Source organism: Paramormyrops kingsleyae, chromosome 11 (genome assembly GCF_048594095.1).
Source record: "Paramormyrops kingsleyae isolate MSU_618 chromosome 11, PKINGS_0.4, whole genome shotgun sequence".
Classification (NCBI taxonomy): domain Eukaryota; kingdom Metazoa; phylum Chordata; class Actinopteri; order Osteoglossiformes; family Mormyridae; genus Paramormyrops; species Paramormyrops kingsleyae.
In genome coordinates this window covers 28,914,596-28,931,530 of record NC_132807.1, presented here as the reverse complement: position 1 = coordinate 28,931,530, position 16,935 = coordinate 28,914,596, and the positions used below count along the sequence as shown (strand labels likewise).

At 48.8% G+C, this 16,935-nt stretch overlaps 1 protein-coding gene across 1 annotated transcript in view; it reads right to left on the bottom strand.

Moving 5' to 3' along the window:
* Positions 1 to 954, bottom strand: part of LOC111832741 (RNA-binding Raly-like protein) — a 48,752-nt gene extending 47,798 nt beyond the window's left edge. The window contains exon 1 of the mRNA XM_023790410.2: positions 735 to 954. Coding sequence (XP_023646178.1) covers positions 735 to 771 — 37 coding nt within the window. The 5' untranslated portion in view covers positions 772 to 954. The remainder of the gene's footprint in view (positions 1 to 734) is intronic.
* Positions 955 to 16,935: the final 15,981 nt, after the last annotated feature.

The following is a 16,935-nucleotide window of genomic DNA, read 5'->3' as shown; positions in this document are numbered from 1 at the left end:
CCGACAGAAGGTAATGGACTCCCTTTGTCTGCAGTAGTTCTGGTGCTAAAGGGGGTCTGGGGGCTTCTGGACTCCTGGGCTACGGTGGGAAGTGACCTTATGGGTGACGGGACCAGCGGGCGAGCAGACAAAAGATGCGCCACTGCAGCGTTCGATTGGTGCTTGTTATCCAGTGATGCGATCCCCCCCCTGCCTCCCCGCTAGGCGTCCGACCGGTCCAGGGTAACACCCCCCGCTACCTGACAGGCAGGCTCACTCCCACCTCCTCATTCCCACTCTGCCAGTGGGGGGCACCTCCTCACCCTGAGTTCTCTCTCTGCCTGATTAGCAGCTGTGGACCTGCTTAGCCCCAGGCACCACGGTCAGGGTGATTTCTGCTCATATAAAAGCTGACAGACTCTTTACAACCCCCTCCCAGCTGCCGACTACCACCGCACATACGCACACATACTCACACAGACACACATACATGCAGACACAGCCAAACCAAAACAAACGTCTCTGCTCCCTTTCCTTCTCTAGCGGGTAGCGGGTAGCTGCTAGCTGAAAGAGACCCGCAGACTTTCCCGTGGCCATCTACCCACACCGGCCTCCTCTGGCTCCGGCACCAGCTGGCCTGGCAGCAGCGCAGTTCTGGGGACACCTTGTGCTGCCACAACATTCAGAACCACAAAGACAAAGACAGTGCAGGGGGGGTGGGGGGTGGAACAGAGGAGATTCTCTGGCATACTTACGTCGGGGGCTGCGGTGCTCACTTTTAAACAGGGTCATAGCAGAGCCAGACGATAGCAGAGCCAGGAACAGGAGCTAACAGGAGTCTGGAGTCCTTCTCTCGCTCTCTCTCTCTCTCTCTCTCTCTCTGTTCTCACCACAACAGCCTCCGAAAGCCGACTGCTCTGCTACAACGGAATCAATGACACCACTCCAAGAGCTGTACCAGCGGGCTGTACCATTTCTTCCGCTGCAGCGGGGGGGGGGGGGGAAGTGAGGAGGAGCGGGGAACCGGCTCCGCTCATTGCACGCCTGACAGAAGTGGGTGGGATGAGGGAGGTGCTTAGGTGGCAGAGAAAGGGGGGGGGAGTAAGGCACCGGGAAGTCAGCTCCTCAGCTGGTTCTGTTTCAGGACAAGTGTTCCCTGCATGACCCATAGCTCAGGAATTCAGCCTGAAGAAATGTCAGTGATGACATGAGGGCTTGAGAAATCCCATGGTGGGGGTGCGAGCAGGGGAAGGCCCCCAGTTAGCTACAGTAGGACGCCATGACAGGAGAGATGGGGGCGGGGAGTCGGTAGGAGGGGGCAGTAATACACACCTCACCTTCCTCAGTTTCCCTGCAGCAATGGAAGGCAGTACTGACTGTATTTCCTGAGTACAGGCTGAACACCAGCACAAACTCAGGTTACAGGCTGAACACCAGCACAAACTCAGACTGCAAGCTGAACACCAGCACAAACTCAGGTTACAGGCTGAACACCAGCACAAATTCAGGTTACAGGCTGAACACCCAACACAAACTCAGACTTCAAGCTGAACACCAGCACAAACTCAGGTTACAGGCTGAACACCAGCACAATCTCAGACTGCAAGCTGAACACCAGCACAAACTCAGGTTACAGGCTGAACACCAGAACAAACTCAGGTTACAGGCTGAACACCCAACACAATCTCAGACTGCAAGCTGAACACCAGCACAAACTCAGGTTACAGGCTGAACACCAGCACAAACTCAGGTTACAGGCTGAACACCCAACACAATCTCAGACTGCAAGCTGAACACCAGCACAAACTCAGGTTACAGGCTGAACACCAGCACAAACTCAGGTTACAGGCTGAACACCCAACACAATCTCAGACTGCAAGCTGAACACCCAACACAAACTCAGACTGCAAGCTGAACACCAGCACAAACTCAGGTTACAGGCTGAACACCAGCACAAACTCAGGTTACAGGCTGAACACCAGCACAAACTCAGGTTACAGGCTGAACACCAGCACAAACTCAGGTTACAGGCTGAACACCAGCACAAACTCAGGTTACAGGCTGAACACCCAACACAATCTCAGACTGCAAGCTGAACACCAGCACAAACTCAGGTTACAGGCTGAACACCAGCACAAACTCAGGTTACAGGCTGAACACCCAACACAATCTCAGACTGCAAGCTGAACAACAGCACAAACTCAGCTTACAGGCTGAACACCAGCACAAACTCAGGTTACAGGCTGAACACCAGCACAAACGCAGGTTACAGGCTGAACACCAGCACAAACTCAGGTTACAGGCTGAACACCAGCACAAATTCAGGTTACAGGCTGAACACCCAACACAAACTCAGACTGCAAGCTGAACACCAGCACAAACTCAGGTTACAGGCTGAACACCAGCACAAACTCAGGTTACAGGCTGAACACCCAACACAATCTCAGACTGCAAGCTGAACACCAGCACAAACTCAGGTTACAGGCTGAACACCAGCACAAACTCAGGTTACAGGCTGAACACCCAACACAATCTCAGACTGCAAGCTGAACACCAGCACAAACTCAGGTTACAGGCTGAACACCCAGCACAAACTCAGGTTACAGGCTGAACACCAGCACAAACTCAGGTTACAGGCTGAACACCCAACACAATCTCAGACTGCAAGCTGAACACCAGCACAAACTCAGGTTACAGGCTGAACACCCAACACAATCTCAGACTGCAAGCTGAACACCAGCACAAACTCAGGTTACAGGCTGAACACCAGCACAAACTCAGGTTACAGGCTGAACAGCCAACACAATCTCAGGTTACAGGCTGAACACCAGCACAAACTCAGGTTACAGGCTGAACACCAGCACAAACTCAGGTTACAGGCTGAACACCAGCACAAACTCAGGTTACAGGCTGAACAGCCAACACAATCTCAGGTTACAGGCTGAACACCAGCACAAACTCAGGTTACAGGCTGAACACCAGCACAAACTCAGGTTACAGGCTGAACACCAGCACAAACTCAGGTTACAGGCTGAACACCAGCACAAACTCAGGTTACAGGCTGAACACCCAACACAATCTCAGACTGCAAGCTGAACACCAGCACAAACTCAGGTTACAGGCTGAACACCCAGCACAAACTCAGGTTACAGGCTGAACACCAGCACAAACTCAGGTTACAGGCTGAACACCAGCACAAACTCAGGTTACAGGCTGAACACCCAACACAATCTCAGACTGCAAGCTGAACACCAGCACAAACTCAGGTTACAGGCTGAACACCAGCACAAACTCAGGTTACAGGCTGAACACCCAACACAATCTCAGACTGCAAGCTGAACACCAGCACAAACTCAGGTTACAGGCTGAACACCAGCACAAACTCAGGTTACAGGCTGAACACCAGCACAAACTCAGGTTACAGGCTGAACACCAGCACAAACTCAGGTTACAGGCTGAACACCCAACACAATCTCAGACTGCAAGCTGAACACCAGCACAAACTCAGGTTACAGGCTGAACACCAGCACAAACTCAGGTTACAGGCTGAACACCCAACACAATCTCAGACTGCAAGCTGAACACCAGCACAAACTCAGGTTACAGGCTGAACACCAGCACAAACTCAGGTTACAGGCTGAACACCAGCACAAACTCAGGTTACAGGCTGAACACCAGCACAAACTCAGGTTACAGGCTGAACACCCAACACAATCTCAGACTGCAAGCTGAACACCAGCACAAACTCAGGTTACAGGCTGAACACCCAGCACAAACTCAGGTTACAGGCTGAACACCAGCACAAACTCAGGTTACAGGCTGAACACCCAACACAATCTCAGACTGCAAGCTGAACACCAGCACAAACTCAGGTTACAGGCTGAACACCCAACACAATCTCAGACTGCAAGCTGAACACCAGCACAAACTCAGGTTACAGGCTGAACACCAGCACAAACTCAGGTTACAGGCTGAACACCCAACACAATCTCAGACTGCAAGCTGAACACCAGCACAAACTCAGGTTACAGGCTGAACACCCAGCACAAACTCAGACTGCAAGCTGAACACCAGCACAAACTCAGACTGCAAGTTGAACTCTACAGGCACAAATCAGCGTCACAGACCAAGACTGACGGCAACATGGCACCACTTCAACTCTTTCTTCATCCTATAGCTAATTTTTTTGCCTCTGCACTTTTAATTTTTCAAAGTTGCCAAGGCGATGAGTTGCAGGGAGGATGTGTGGCTCGCCGAGGCTCTTTTGAAGCTTAATGGCTGAGACAAACACATCAGCTTTAATCTATGTGGGGAGAGTTAGCCTGAGCCTGGAGGAAAAGAGCCTCCCTTTTGTTGGGAAAGGAACATTAATTAAGGCTTATCTATAGAGAAGTGGCGTTCCACAGGGGCTATGCAGAGAGCGTGAGGGGGGGGGGGCTGTGCCAAGCGGCACTCTGCCTCAGCTGCTAGCCCTGAGCCCCCTTCAAACCCCGAGCCGGGGGGGCACACAGGGTCACATGGTCCCCAACTCTGACTAGCCCCCAAACACACACACTCACTCTAACTCTGGAATAATTACAGAAGGTAAGGAGATCACTGACAGGTAGGCTAACACTGATTCACACTCACCAAGGTTAATTAACTACCCAGGCGGATGAAATTAAACTTATAACGTGTATAGAAAACATGTTTAACAAAGGAAAAACGAGAATGCAATGTGGTGGAAAAATGACTCTGAAGATTTAAATGTCATGTTTTATAGCAAAACAGAAATGTTATTAATAATAATAATGTGAAAATCTTTCTAGATGAGTAACACCTGAATACCTACATTTGGCAATATGACATCTACCCTTTGGCCTGTAGAGTGTGGCTCTTAAAATCTGGTCCTTTACAGTTATAATTGGCTAATTAACCGATTATGTAATTAAGCCTTGTGATGTGCACATACCCATCACCTCCATCCCCCTGTGTATGATGCAGTGCATTGTGGGAAAAGCCATCATACCCTTTGCCAAGGGGTGTGAATGGGACACATGCACCATCCATGCAGCGCTAGACACATCTAGGGGGCACATTTCAACTCCCCCCTCCCCTACCCCCACCCATAACACCAGCCACCCCGCCTCTCCTCCTCCACGGAGGGTGATTTACACAGAGCGGATGTGAAACCAAAGGGGAGTCAATGAGGCGATCCTTATTAATAAGCCCCATCCTTCTGCTGTGAGAGAGTCATCGTCCTCCGTATAATTACCCCTTAGCATTCTAAAAATAGAGAGCACAGAGAAAAGGAGGGAACTCGTAACCAGGCTAGGAGAGGGAGGCCGCATCCTTGCTCACGGAGAGACCAGGGGGGGTTTCTTACAGAAGGGCCCTTTTTTGTGCCCTTTTCTTCCTGTGTCTCCAACAACATGTCTTTTAAATATTAAAAAAAATAAAACAGAGACAAAAACTTGAGAGCAATTATTTCCCCGCTGGAGTGGATTCCTAAGCCTGGTGCCGGTATTTGTTCCAGCCAACTTGAGTTAATTATTCTTGATTGAGTCATTACAAAATAATGATCTAGATGTCATAACTATTTAAGCACTAATGCAAAAGGTTATTAAAAAATAAGATAAAATTACATTTGTGCAGGTGATAAATGTTCATTCCCTTGGTTTGGCTTGGCTGATTTATGCCTGTCAAAGAAACCGCAACAAATTACTAAGTAGCATGACTAGCATTAATCAATCTTTCAGTTGTGTAATTGTTTGTAGCTTAGGACAATTAGGTAAGATTAATTAAAATCACAAGGCTGGGGGTGGGCGGAGCTGAGGGTCAGATGATGCTATTGGTCAGACGCCCTCAGCCTGCATGTCAGCATCCTGTTAAGGTGAGTCAGTGTGACTTTGAACTTCTCCCAGGCTGTGTGTGTGTATGTATGTACTGTATATACACTCACCTAAAGGATTATTAGGAACACCTGTTCAATTTCTCATTAATGCAATTATCTAATCAACCAATCACATGGCAGTTGCTTCAATGCATTTAGGGGTGTGGTCCTGGTCAAGACAATCTCCTGAACTCCAAACTGAATGTCAGAATGGGAAAGAAAGGTGATTTAAGCAATTTTGAGCGTGGCATGGTTGTTGGTGCCAGACGGGCCGGTCTGAGTATTTCACAATCTGCTCAGTTACTGGGATTTTCACACACAACCATTTCTAGGGTTTACAAAGAATGGTGTGCAAAGGGAAAAACATCCAGTATGCGGCAGTCCTGTGGCCGAAAATGCCTTGTTGATGCTAGAGGTCAGAGGAGAATGGGCCGACTGATTCAAGCTGATAGAAGAGCAACTTTGACTGAAATAACCACTCGTTACAACCGAGGTATGCAGCAAAGCATTTGTGAAGCCACAACACGCACAACCTTGAGGTGGATGGGCTACAGCAGAAGACCCCACCGGGTACCACTCATCTCAACTACAAATAGGAAAAAGAGGCTACAATTTGCACGAGCTCACCAAAATTGGACAGTTGAAGACTGGAAAAATGTTGCCTGGTCTGATGAGTCTCGATTTCTGTTGAGACATTCAAATGGTAGAGTCAGAATTTGGCGTAAACAGAATGAGAACATGGATCCATCATGCCTTGTTACCACTGTGCAGGCTGGTGATGGTGGTGTAATGGTGTGGGGGATGTTTTCTTGGCACACTTTAGGCCCCTTAGTGCCAATTGGGCATCGTTTAAATGCCACGGCCTACCTGAGCATTGTTTCTGACCATGTCCATCCCTTTATGACCACCATGTACCCATCCTCTGATGGGTACACTTCCAGCAGGATAATGCACCATGTCACAAAGCTCGAATCATTTCAAATTGGTTTCTTGAACATGACAATGAGTTCACTGTACTAAAATGGCCCCCACAGTCACCAGATCTCAACCCAATAGAGCATCTTTGGGATGTGGTGGAATGGGAGCTTCGTGCCCTGGATGTGCATCCCACAAATCTCCATCAACTGCAAGATGCTATCCTATCAATATGGGCCAACATTTCTAAAGAATGCTTTCAGCACCTTGTTGAATCAATGCCATGTAGAATTACGGCAGTTCTGAAGGCGAAAGGGCGTCAAACACTGTATTAGTATGGTGTTCCTAATAATCCTTTAGGTGAGTGTATATCTGTCTGTCTGTCTGTCTGTGTGTATGTATGTATATCTGTGTATGTATGTATATGTGTGTGTGTGTCTGTGTGTGTTTATCTGTGTGTGTGTGTATGTGTGTATATATATATATATATATATATGTGTGTGTGTGTGTGTGTGTGTGTCTGTCTGTCTGTCTGTCTGTCTATACTGCACAGGTTCTGCTTTGGGTCATTATGACTTTGCAAAAGCACCTCAGTCCACAGCTCTGATCTCTGAAGGCTCCACAATCTGCTGTGTTTTGCTGAATCCTGGCATTTAATTTATTTATTGTAGTAATTAACGGAATAGGTAAATACATCAGGCGCTACATCAGGTGAAAACCAATTAAAATATTCCCTAAAATCCACAGAGGGTGGCAACCCGTGAACTCAATGTCTATTATTAGACACATTTTTAACAAGGAAAAATAAGCTTTTATCTTTTTATTAGTTGAAGGATAATAAAATCCAAGCATGGAAAATGGGGCCTATGGACCTAAGACTAAAGATAAGAAGATGTCTTCTGGAAACGGAAATAGTTCCAGTGCAATAACTTAAGGAAGGCGATCTGTAATGTAACGCATCTGTAAGGACCCCAAGGCAGAAGATTATATCACGCAGGGGAAGGTCTCATCTGAACGTGGACAGAATGATTGTCGCGGCTCTCCGTGCCGCTCCTTGTGGAAACACCATCACTCCCCTCTTGTTAGAGGACCGAGAGCAGTCAAAACAGTCCTTCAGAGGCGGCTCTTCAGGCTGAAGCGTGAGGCGACGTACCTCCGTCTCTCGGCACGGCGCAATCAGCGCGGCGTTAACGTGAGATGGAGCTCCTCGCCCTGAAAAAGAACCCCAATCAATGAACAAGTAGCCCAATTAGTCAGCATTTATTCCTGCGTCAGACACAACGGCGCTCCTGGGGAACCATGCACCACACATAGCGGGTTAGCGCCCCGCTAATGGTGACAGTTAGCGGCGTAGCTGTAATGAGCGAGTTCCTGCAGTGACATGTGCTGATGTTCAGGGTGACATCACCATGCAGGATCTTAGAGCTCTGCCCACGACACTGACATGCTAGATGGTGGAATTCAGAGGGAACGGGAGGCTCAGGCAGGTTTATTTGGGTGAAATGTTTCCCGTTGAACTACAAGGGCCTGATCATACTGGCAGATGAAGGGGAGGGATGGTTTTGGGGTTGGGGGGGGTCGTCTGGTCAGGGTGGGGATCATCCATTCTCATCAGGCAGGAAATCAGTTCCAATCCGAATGCCTGACAGTTGGCAGACTGCCAAGTGCCAGATAGGCTTGGGTCTGTCTGAGTACACACACACACACTCTCACACACGCGCGCACATCAACACACACACTCACACACACGCACGCGCACATCAACACACACACGCGCGCACATCAACACACACACACACACATTGACACGCACATGCACATAGACACACACAGACACACACATGCACACAGACACACACAGACACACACATGCACACAGACACGCACATGCACATAGACACACACAGACACACACATGCACACAGACACACACATGCACACAGACACACATGCACATAGCCCATTGGCAGGTATTTCTCTATCTTGACATATTAATCTTCTCTTTAAATGCACCACTGCTCCTTGCGATGGCTCGCGCTTTGTCTGTAAATCACTACTGCAAATGCCCCACTGTAACTTTTTTTCTTATCTCACCCCCCCCCCCCCCAAAATGATTATAATTATCTCTGTGGGCATGCTGCAAAATCAAGCAGGAGCAGTTTGACTCTGGGAAGGGTGAGCCAGAGGCCATCTGTCCATCCTGGCCGTGGAAGAGGAAGCAGAGCCGCCGGTGAGCGGCCAATGGCATGCTGACGCTCAGATTAGAGACGCTCCACGGCCAATGGCATACTGACGCTCAGATTAGACGCTCCACGGCCAATGGCATGCTGACGCTCAGATTAGAGACGCTCCACGGCCAATGGCATGCTGATGCTCATATTAGAGACACTCCACGGCCAATGGCATGCTGATGCTCAGATTAGAGACGCTCCATTCCTGCTCCGGCCTCCGATGATGAGTGGGTAAATACCAAAAGTGCCCTGCGGGGGTCGTATGCACAGGGGAGGTTCCCATGCAGGATGCTGAGCAGACCGACAGCTCCTCTGATCCTCTGCTTCAGCGGTGACCGATCTTACCCGCAAAGGGCCGGTGTGTATGCAGGTTTTCGGGGTGACCTTTAGGTCAGCTGTTCAAACCCAGGTGTGAGGACTCTTCAGCCTCTAATTAATAATCTAATCAGGGAGCTGCAGCGAAAACCCACAAACCCAACGACCCTTTCTGGGTGTGATCGTCCACTCCCTACTAGGGCTGCAAAGGGGTGGTAAATTTCCAGAAATTTTCCATTCTACAGGAAGTTAAGCTAGATAATTTTGGAAATATTCCAAGTTGGAAACTTTCCATGGGAATGACCTGGAATACATGAGAATTAACGGAAAATTCCCAGATTTTTGCAGCCCTACTCTTTACTCCCATGATCCTCTTTCAGCGCCACCTTCTGAGAGCCCATCTGAAGCCAATACATCCACGTTTTCCAGGCATTGAGGCGGCTCTGGAACACCTGTGTATTGTTATGGACCGTCGACATGAGAGAGAGCAGGAAAAAATGAACTGAATCTGCCGCTGAAACGAATTCTTCCCCAGAGTGTTTGAATCAGCCGGGGTGAAATGATGGGGGTCGCTCACCAAAACCTCTGCTTGGTTTCCTATTTGTGATTAAATGCAAATGGGGACACGTAATAATCCAGACAATGTGAATTATTATTATTATGGTTAAACTATGCAGCTCCAAAGCTGGGTCCTCCGCTATCTTCCATCTTAAAGGTGACTCCTCAAAGTCACGGTTTAGCTCCCAGTTATTTTCCAGCTGTCGTCAGACCTGAATAGCCCGAAACGAAGGGATATCAAACCCAGCAATAATTATATTTGAAAAGTCTCAGATTAAATAGATCTTTCAGTCAGTCAGAGTCACACACATGCAGTCTGGGCAAACAAAATGAACTACATTTATTGGGGTCCTGGCAAAAAAAAAATCGAAGCGGGCGGCTATTATTTTGCGAGATCTCTGACTTAGATGAGAAGAAATGCATTTCATTCCCACTGCAGCTGTAATTATTTGATCCTGTGTTGAGATTTTATTCCTGTGTGGGGAAACTGGGAGAGAGTGGATAGAATAATGTTGGCTGAAGTCGTTTGAAAACAACGCTGCTGGACCGGAGGCACCGGAGCGAAGATCTCCACACCTCCACTTCTTTATTGCTCCAAACAAGGGGGCCTTCCTACCTTCCTACACCCACACCATGTACAAACGCAGCTAATCATCACTTTCATTGAGAGTCAGATGACAGAAAGCACACAAGCCATTTCTCAAACTCAGCACTTGTCTCCACCAGGCTGATACAAAGGGGACCGTGGTTGGTGTTAAACCCCCCCCTCCCCCCGATCCTGAAACACTTCAGCTGGGTCCCTCTCTCTCTCTCTCTCACACACACACACACACACCAGCATCTGCAGGCAGGCATTCAGCACCAACCAGCAGTTTACATCTGTTTATGATTCACGGCCCTCCTTGCAGAGAGCATTCCGCTGTTTCACAAATGGGTGGGGAGTTGTGATTGCTGCCCCCGGCGCCCAGGTGAAAATAACCTCTCCGGGAAGACGTGCTGTCTTAGGTTGCCAATTGAAGGTCACTCTTATGCTGTCATTTTTATTGAGGCTTTCCAGGTTCCTGCCTTTATGGGATGACATGATTTTACTGTCTCCTGAAGCACTAGAGTGTGGATGGAGAGAACGGTGGGTGGTCCTGTTGAGGGACATACATACACTCCCCCACCCCCATCCCCACCCCCACCAGCACCTCCTGCCATGGACAAACAAGATCAGATGCACGGAAATGGGTCGCAGGGTATCCTCACACTCTTGTTCTGTGTGGGCATGACAAGGGGGGGAAGGGGTGTGATATGAAGGATGAGGAGGGTGGGGGGGCACATTGACTGAGGGCCAAATTACATCTAACCCACACCTAGCCCCCCCGGGAAAGTCTCAGCCACTCCAGGACTGCTGTTTGTGGAGTTAATACACCCCTCATTCTGAGTAACACAAATCCCCCTAATCTGTGCCGAATCCTCCCAATTATCCTGTTTGCCAGCCATTGATTTTGGCCGCCCGTTCCGAAACCCATGGTCTGTTCTCCCTTGGTGGGTGAGGGAGCAGAGGTGCATCAGCAAGCAGTCTGTCAGGATATATGCTGAATGACCGCCCTCCTCGGCTAAATCACCTCACACGGGGGGTCGGGGGGGGGGGGGGTCGGGCATGGGCCACTGGCACCGAAGGGGAATCAATAAGGAACGTGGCATTTCTTAGTGATAAATACCACGGGCATGCTAAAGCAATAAACGCAGCAGAGTAAGTGACCTCTGATGGAGTAATTGCAATTTAACTTAACGGGGACTTGCCGCAAGATCCAGTCCAGTGTGGTGATGAGCATTTCATTAGGAGGCATCAGTCTGTGCAAGGCCGGCGTGCATCGATTACCTGCATGGCCGCGACCCGAGGCATAGAAGCCAGGTGTGAAGCCGTGTCTGCCTCCCCTTCTGCCGCGATTGTGTGCGATTGTTGCGGCTTAGGCTGCTCTTCAAGTGGTCCCACTGAGTGGTCCCGTTGTCTGCCGGCTTAATGCAGTGCTGCCCTCATCTGGCCATGGGGAGAAGTTCAGCACATGCTCACTGGACACTGGCTTCTTATTTGAGATTACCTGTGCTGGAAACTCACACAGCATTCTTCAAGACCTTCATCAAGCCCCAACATTTACACCTTACTGTAATTACAAAACTCCTGCCCATTTTGACCTAATAAAATTACTACTCTGCAGTTACCAGGGGTGGATGTTACAAGTCCAGAAAGTTAAAATCCAGACCAAGATTGTGTTTAAATCTACCAGTTGAGCATAAGGAGGTACAGTCACTGAGCATTCAACTGGTTGGTTGAAACAAAATCTCGGCCTGGGTTTGTCATTTCTGACCCCAAAGTGGCCACCTCTGGCAGTCACTGTATAGAGGTGTGATACTTCATTGTTCCTTGTATGGAAGGAATCTCTCTTACCCCATCTCGCTCTTCATGAGACATATAGGTGAGCCCAAGCTTGGGGGGGGGCACAGTGCAGGGTCAGCAGGGTCAGCAAGCAGCACCCCTGGAGCTGGGGGGGGGGGTGAAGGGTCTACAGACATTTAACTGTTCTGCCTGGGCTGAAACCCATAACCTTCTGGTCACAGATACAGAGGCATAACCCACTAAGCCACATGCCTTGATGCTGCCACAGTGTTACCAGTTGCTGAAATTCTGTCTGTGAGCTGTTAGGTGCTGTGGTATAATACCTTAATTCCACTGTTTAATCATATAACTCTTTCCTTACATCATAGCCTCCAAGCTACGTTTCAATGGTTGTCTTAAAGAGTCTTGGAAACCTCACGGTAATTGTCAAAGTTCTGTAAATTGACTTATAAAGAAAAATGTCTGCCTTTGAAACATGGACAGAATGAAATGATCCCTCTGCTGTCCTGGAGGAAGGAGAAGGGAACTGATGGAGGTTTGAGGCAGCATGAAGGGGGGGGGGATGGAGATCTTTATGAAGGAGGGTGATGGAGATCTTGATGAAGGGGGGGGATGGAGATCTTTATCTGCACAGGTGTCCGGTGAGAGCTGCTCATTACCGGAAACCAAATCAAGGGATTGTCTTACGTAACTGTCGGGACTTGCGTAACTGTGATTAAAGCTTTATTGTGGAGAAGGAAAAACAGCCTTCTGTGCTGGCATAGGACACGTCAGTCGCCTACCCATCATGCTCCACTCTGCGTGGCTGCCGTAGCCCCCCGAGCGCCTGACATCCCGCTCTGGGCCATGATTTATGGCAGCCATTTGACAGCGAGCATAGCGTGACGCGCTGGGGGGGGGGGGGGGTTTGCTGTCGCCATGGCACCCACGTACCGCAGCAGCTGTCAGTCAGCCGCTTCATTATCGCATCTCAGACTTACAAGGAGAAACATGTGAGGGGGACGTGGGAGAGCCAAGCTTCCTGTTTACTCAGGCTGGCCACTCAGGCCTGAAACCTGCAGCCCGTCTCTCATCAACAATGATGCGTAATGTTTTGGGGGAGGGGGGGTGCATTTGAAGCACGCATCATCCAGCTGTCTTATGCTGAATTTCCCTTGGGAGTGATCTGCCTTAGGGAGCACATTTGGGGGAGGGGGGCAAAAAACGCTACATCTAATATTCCACTTCAAATAGGACCCCACCCCCTTCTCCTTGCTTCCCAAACCGAGTGGTTTCATCACACTACTTTTTGAAGTTAATAACAAAAACCACAAGCTGCTTTTGTTTTAATTGAAAAACTAACAAAACAATTACAATTTAATTAAATCTGTCATTACCAATTAAGTCACTATGTCCTTGAAAGTACCTTCAATGCCCTCCCCTCCCCACTTTCTGTGTTAAATGGCTGCTGTCTTTCCGCCAAGAAACGCCTGATGACCTTGCTCTACCCCTCCCAGCCCACTTCTCCATCTTACTTCAGGACCCCCCCAGCGCAGGCTCTCCCCCCTGCATGTGGTGTCATGCCTGAGCCACACCCGGTGAAGTCCGTAGCCTCACAGCCCGATACGCCGCCATTTCACAGCAGGAAATTAAAACAACACTGCAAAGCGTGAAATGCATTTCTTAAAACCAAGGATTAAATACAGGTTTCCCCCCCCCCCCCCCTCCGTGTACAGAACAGAATGGAGGCCTGTCACCCTGGATTAGCTCGTCCGCTAACTGAGCACATTCCCGAAAATCCTGCCAGCGCTCCCACACCGGGCCGCTGGCATCGTCCTCGCTTTTAGGTCCAAGCCCGCCCTGGCACGGGGAGAGCCCCTCGCCAGCTTCCGGATGAGTTACTCGGACCTGTCGCAGCTTGGAAAGGCTCATGGGCTCGGGAACACATGGGGGAGGGTCTCATTAATTGGCCTTCGTATCCGTGCGTCTCTCAGCTGTCTGCGAGCGGGCGGCTGTGAATTCCGTCGCCACGGCAGTGCCAGGCAGTCGGAGGACAGCAGCCCTGCCTTCTAGACATCAAGGTCTAACAGGAAATTTCGGAGCCTGCTTAAAATCTGAAGGATTGCTATTCCATCCTCAAGACCTGGCTAATGAGAGCAGGCTACTTCCTGTCAGCTGCGAGCAGGTCGGTCACGGCGCCCCAGAGAGGCTGTGTTCATGCCTCTAGCTGCCCCATACATTAACAGCTCTCATCTTCCTTAAGACCTCTTCAGTCCAATCTTACATCCGGAGACATGGTTAGCAACGCACGAGGATGAAGATGACGGAGGGGGATGAAGATGATGGAGGGGGATGAAGATGACGGACAGGGATGAAGATGACGGAGGGGGATGAAGATGACGGAGGCTCACAGAGCTTGGAGCTACACTTGCATGCAGCTCCTCAGAAACCGCTCTTCAAAACAGAACTGGATCCTGTGGAAAACAGACTCTCCTCCTGGCTCATGGACGCAGACTGTTGGGGGCTGATCGGCCATCTTCCCTCCGTCTGTCATCCGTCTGCCCCAGTTGGGTAGCAGCTCTGAATCTTCTACAAGCTTTTGGACCAGTGTGAGCTAGACTGGTGAGGCCAAGCCAGACCAAGCCTCAGAACTCCTGTTAAGACGTGTTTGTACTGTAAGTCTGAAACATTGGGGATTGCTGCAAATACAGTGGTACCTCAGTTCTCGAACTTAATCCGTTACAGACTCCGGATCAAATCCTAAAAGTTCTGATCAAATTTTTCCCATAAGAAATAATGGAAAACCAATTAATTGGTCCCCGGCCCCCTAAAATTACGCCTAAATATGTTTGGTTTTTTTTTGTTAGCATTTAAACACAAAATGAACAGGATAAAACAAAAAGAGCATTTTTTTCTTAATGGCTTCCAAAACGATAACGATCTTATCCCAACATTACCCCTGTCGTCCTGCCCTGATCGTCCGCTCCTTCCGTGTGCCACGCCCCCTCGTTAACCTCGTGTGGGATCCCCATGAGATCAGCTGTTTCTGGTTGTTGTCATTAATCCTCTGTATTAAGTCCGCGTTTCAGTTTGTTTCCCCAGTCCGGTCATTGGGTGCGTTCGACTTGCTTACAGCACTGGCTTAAAGCAATGCATTCTGATCTTGACGCAATGCATTATGGTTAGATGCATTGTGACCTCTCACCTGGCTGCAGAAAATGGAACCGCCTCCGTAACGACACACCTTTGCCCTTATTGGCTGAAGAGTTTAGTTACACGCATGACGTTTGTATCCCAGGCAGTTCCGATGCGTAATCTGCTATTTTTCCCAAATGTCACGTAAAGCAGTGAGAACTGATTTTCAGTTAATTTACCTGGTAAAATAAAGTTTAAATAAATGACATAAATGCTCTAATAGTACACGTAAGTTAATGGTTTATTTATTGTTAGTTACAGTAATGTTGCGCTGCTTTATTTGGTTAATCGTCCAGTCTGTGAAGAAGGCATTCAAGTAAGAATTGCATTGTAGTATGACTCATTTCCTGACGCGTACAATTTGTATTAGGTCAGCGTTCATGGTTCGACTTCTGATATTCAGATCGAGTTCTAGGTCAAACTGGTTTGTTCGACTTTCAAGAAATTCAAGTTCTAGTGAGTTCGAGAACCGAGGTACCACTGTATTATGATTTTTCTCTACACAGCTGCTCTGCATAAAGTTGCATCAGTGAGAAAATGGGTCAGAGCATTAAAACAAACAGCAGTCCACTCCAGCGCAACGCTTGCGACCTTCAGTCCTTACGCCTGCTCACCACTGCCATCGCACACTGCTGCTAATTACCGCCCAGTATGGCTCTCAGGATAGAGTGAGCAGTTCCACAAAACCCGGCGGGATCTTCTCATGCTGAGCATCCACTCAAAGCCGACGGCTGGACGCAACTAACGCCCTCTTCCAGCAGACGGGTGCAGTGATATATATCCTTGCAGGTTCTCGAGAAAGGAAAAAATAACAAAATGCATGAGGGATCATTTACAGGTTAAAACGCAAAAAGAGGCCCATACAGTAATCCTGGCCTTTGTGGCTCTATGATCCCTGGCAGATTGCTGGTAGGTGGGGGGGTGGATGGAAGATGGACCAACTGGGTCAATGAAACACAAGGGGTTACTGTCGCAGGGCGTTAAGCACCTGACATGGACACAAGCTGTGATTATTCAGCTCCTCACTCAATGGTACATCAGCAACAATCGTCCTGGGATTTGAACCAACAACCTCTAGGTACATGTCAGGAACTACTGCACTATGCAATTCCCAGTTAACAGCTCTCTCATCAAAAGCAGACAGTGAATGCTGTCATCACTGCGAAATCTGTGCACCCCTGATTTGCTTTTTTAAGTGCCCACGCTATCTCCCCTGGATCAGCACTGGCCCTCCCCCCAGTGTCTAGTAGATGCCCTCATTACCATGAAATTGTCAAACAGTCTAATCGACCACTGATTGCACTGCCGATGCACGCTGCTCATAGACCTCCATACACAAAAAGAATACCTGCAGAATAAATGAACCATTATAGAGAAGGAAGAGAACGTTCCAAAAACTGCAAGGTTATCTTCAACGGCTTCTATAATTTTCTTTCACAGTGCACCCTATTATCCTGCTGGTTACTTCTGCAAAGCAAATTATATGTTATAGCCCGTTATTCCATAAT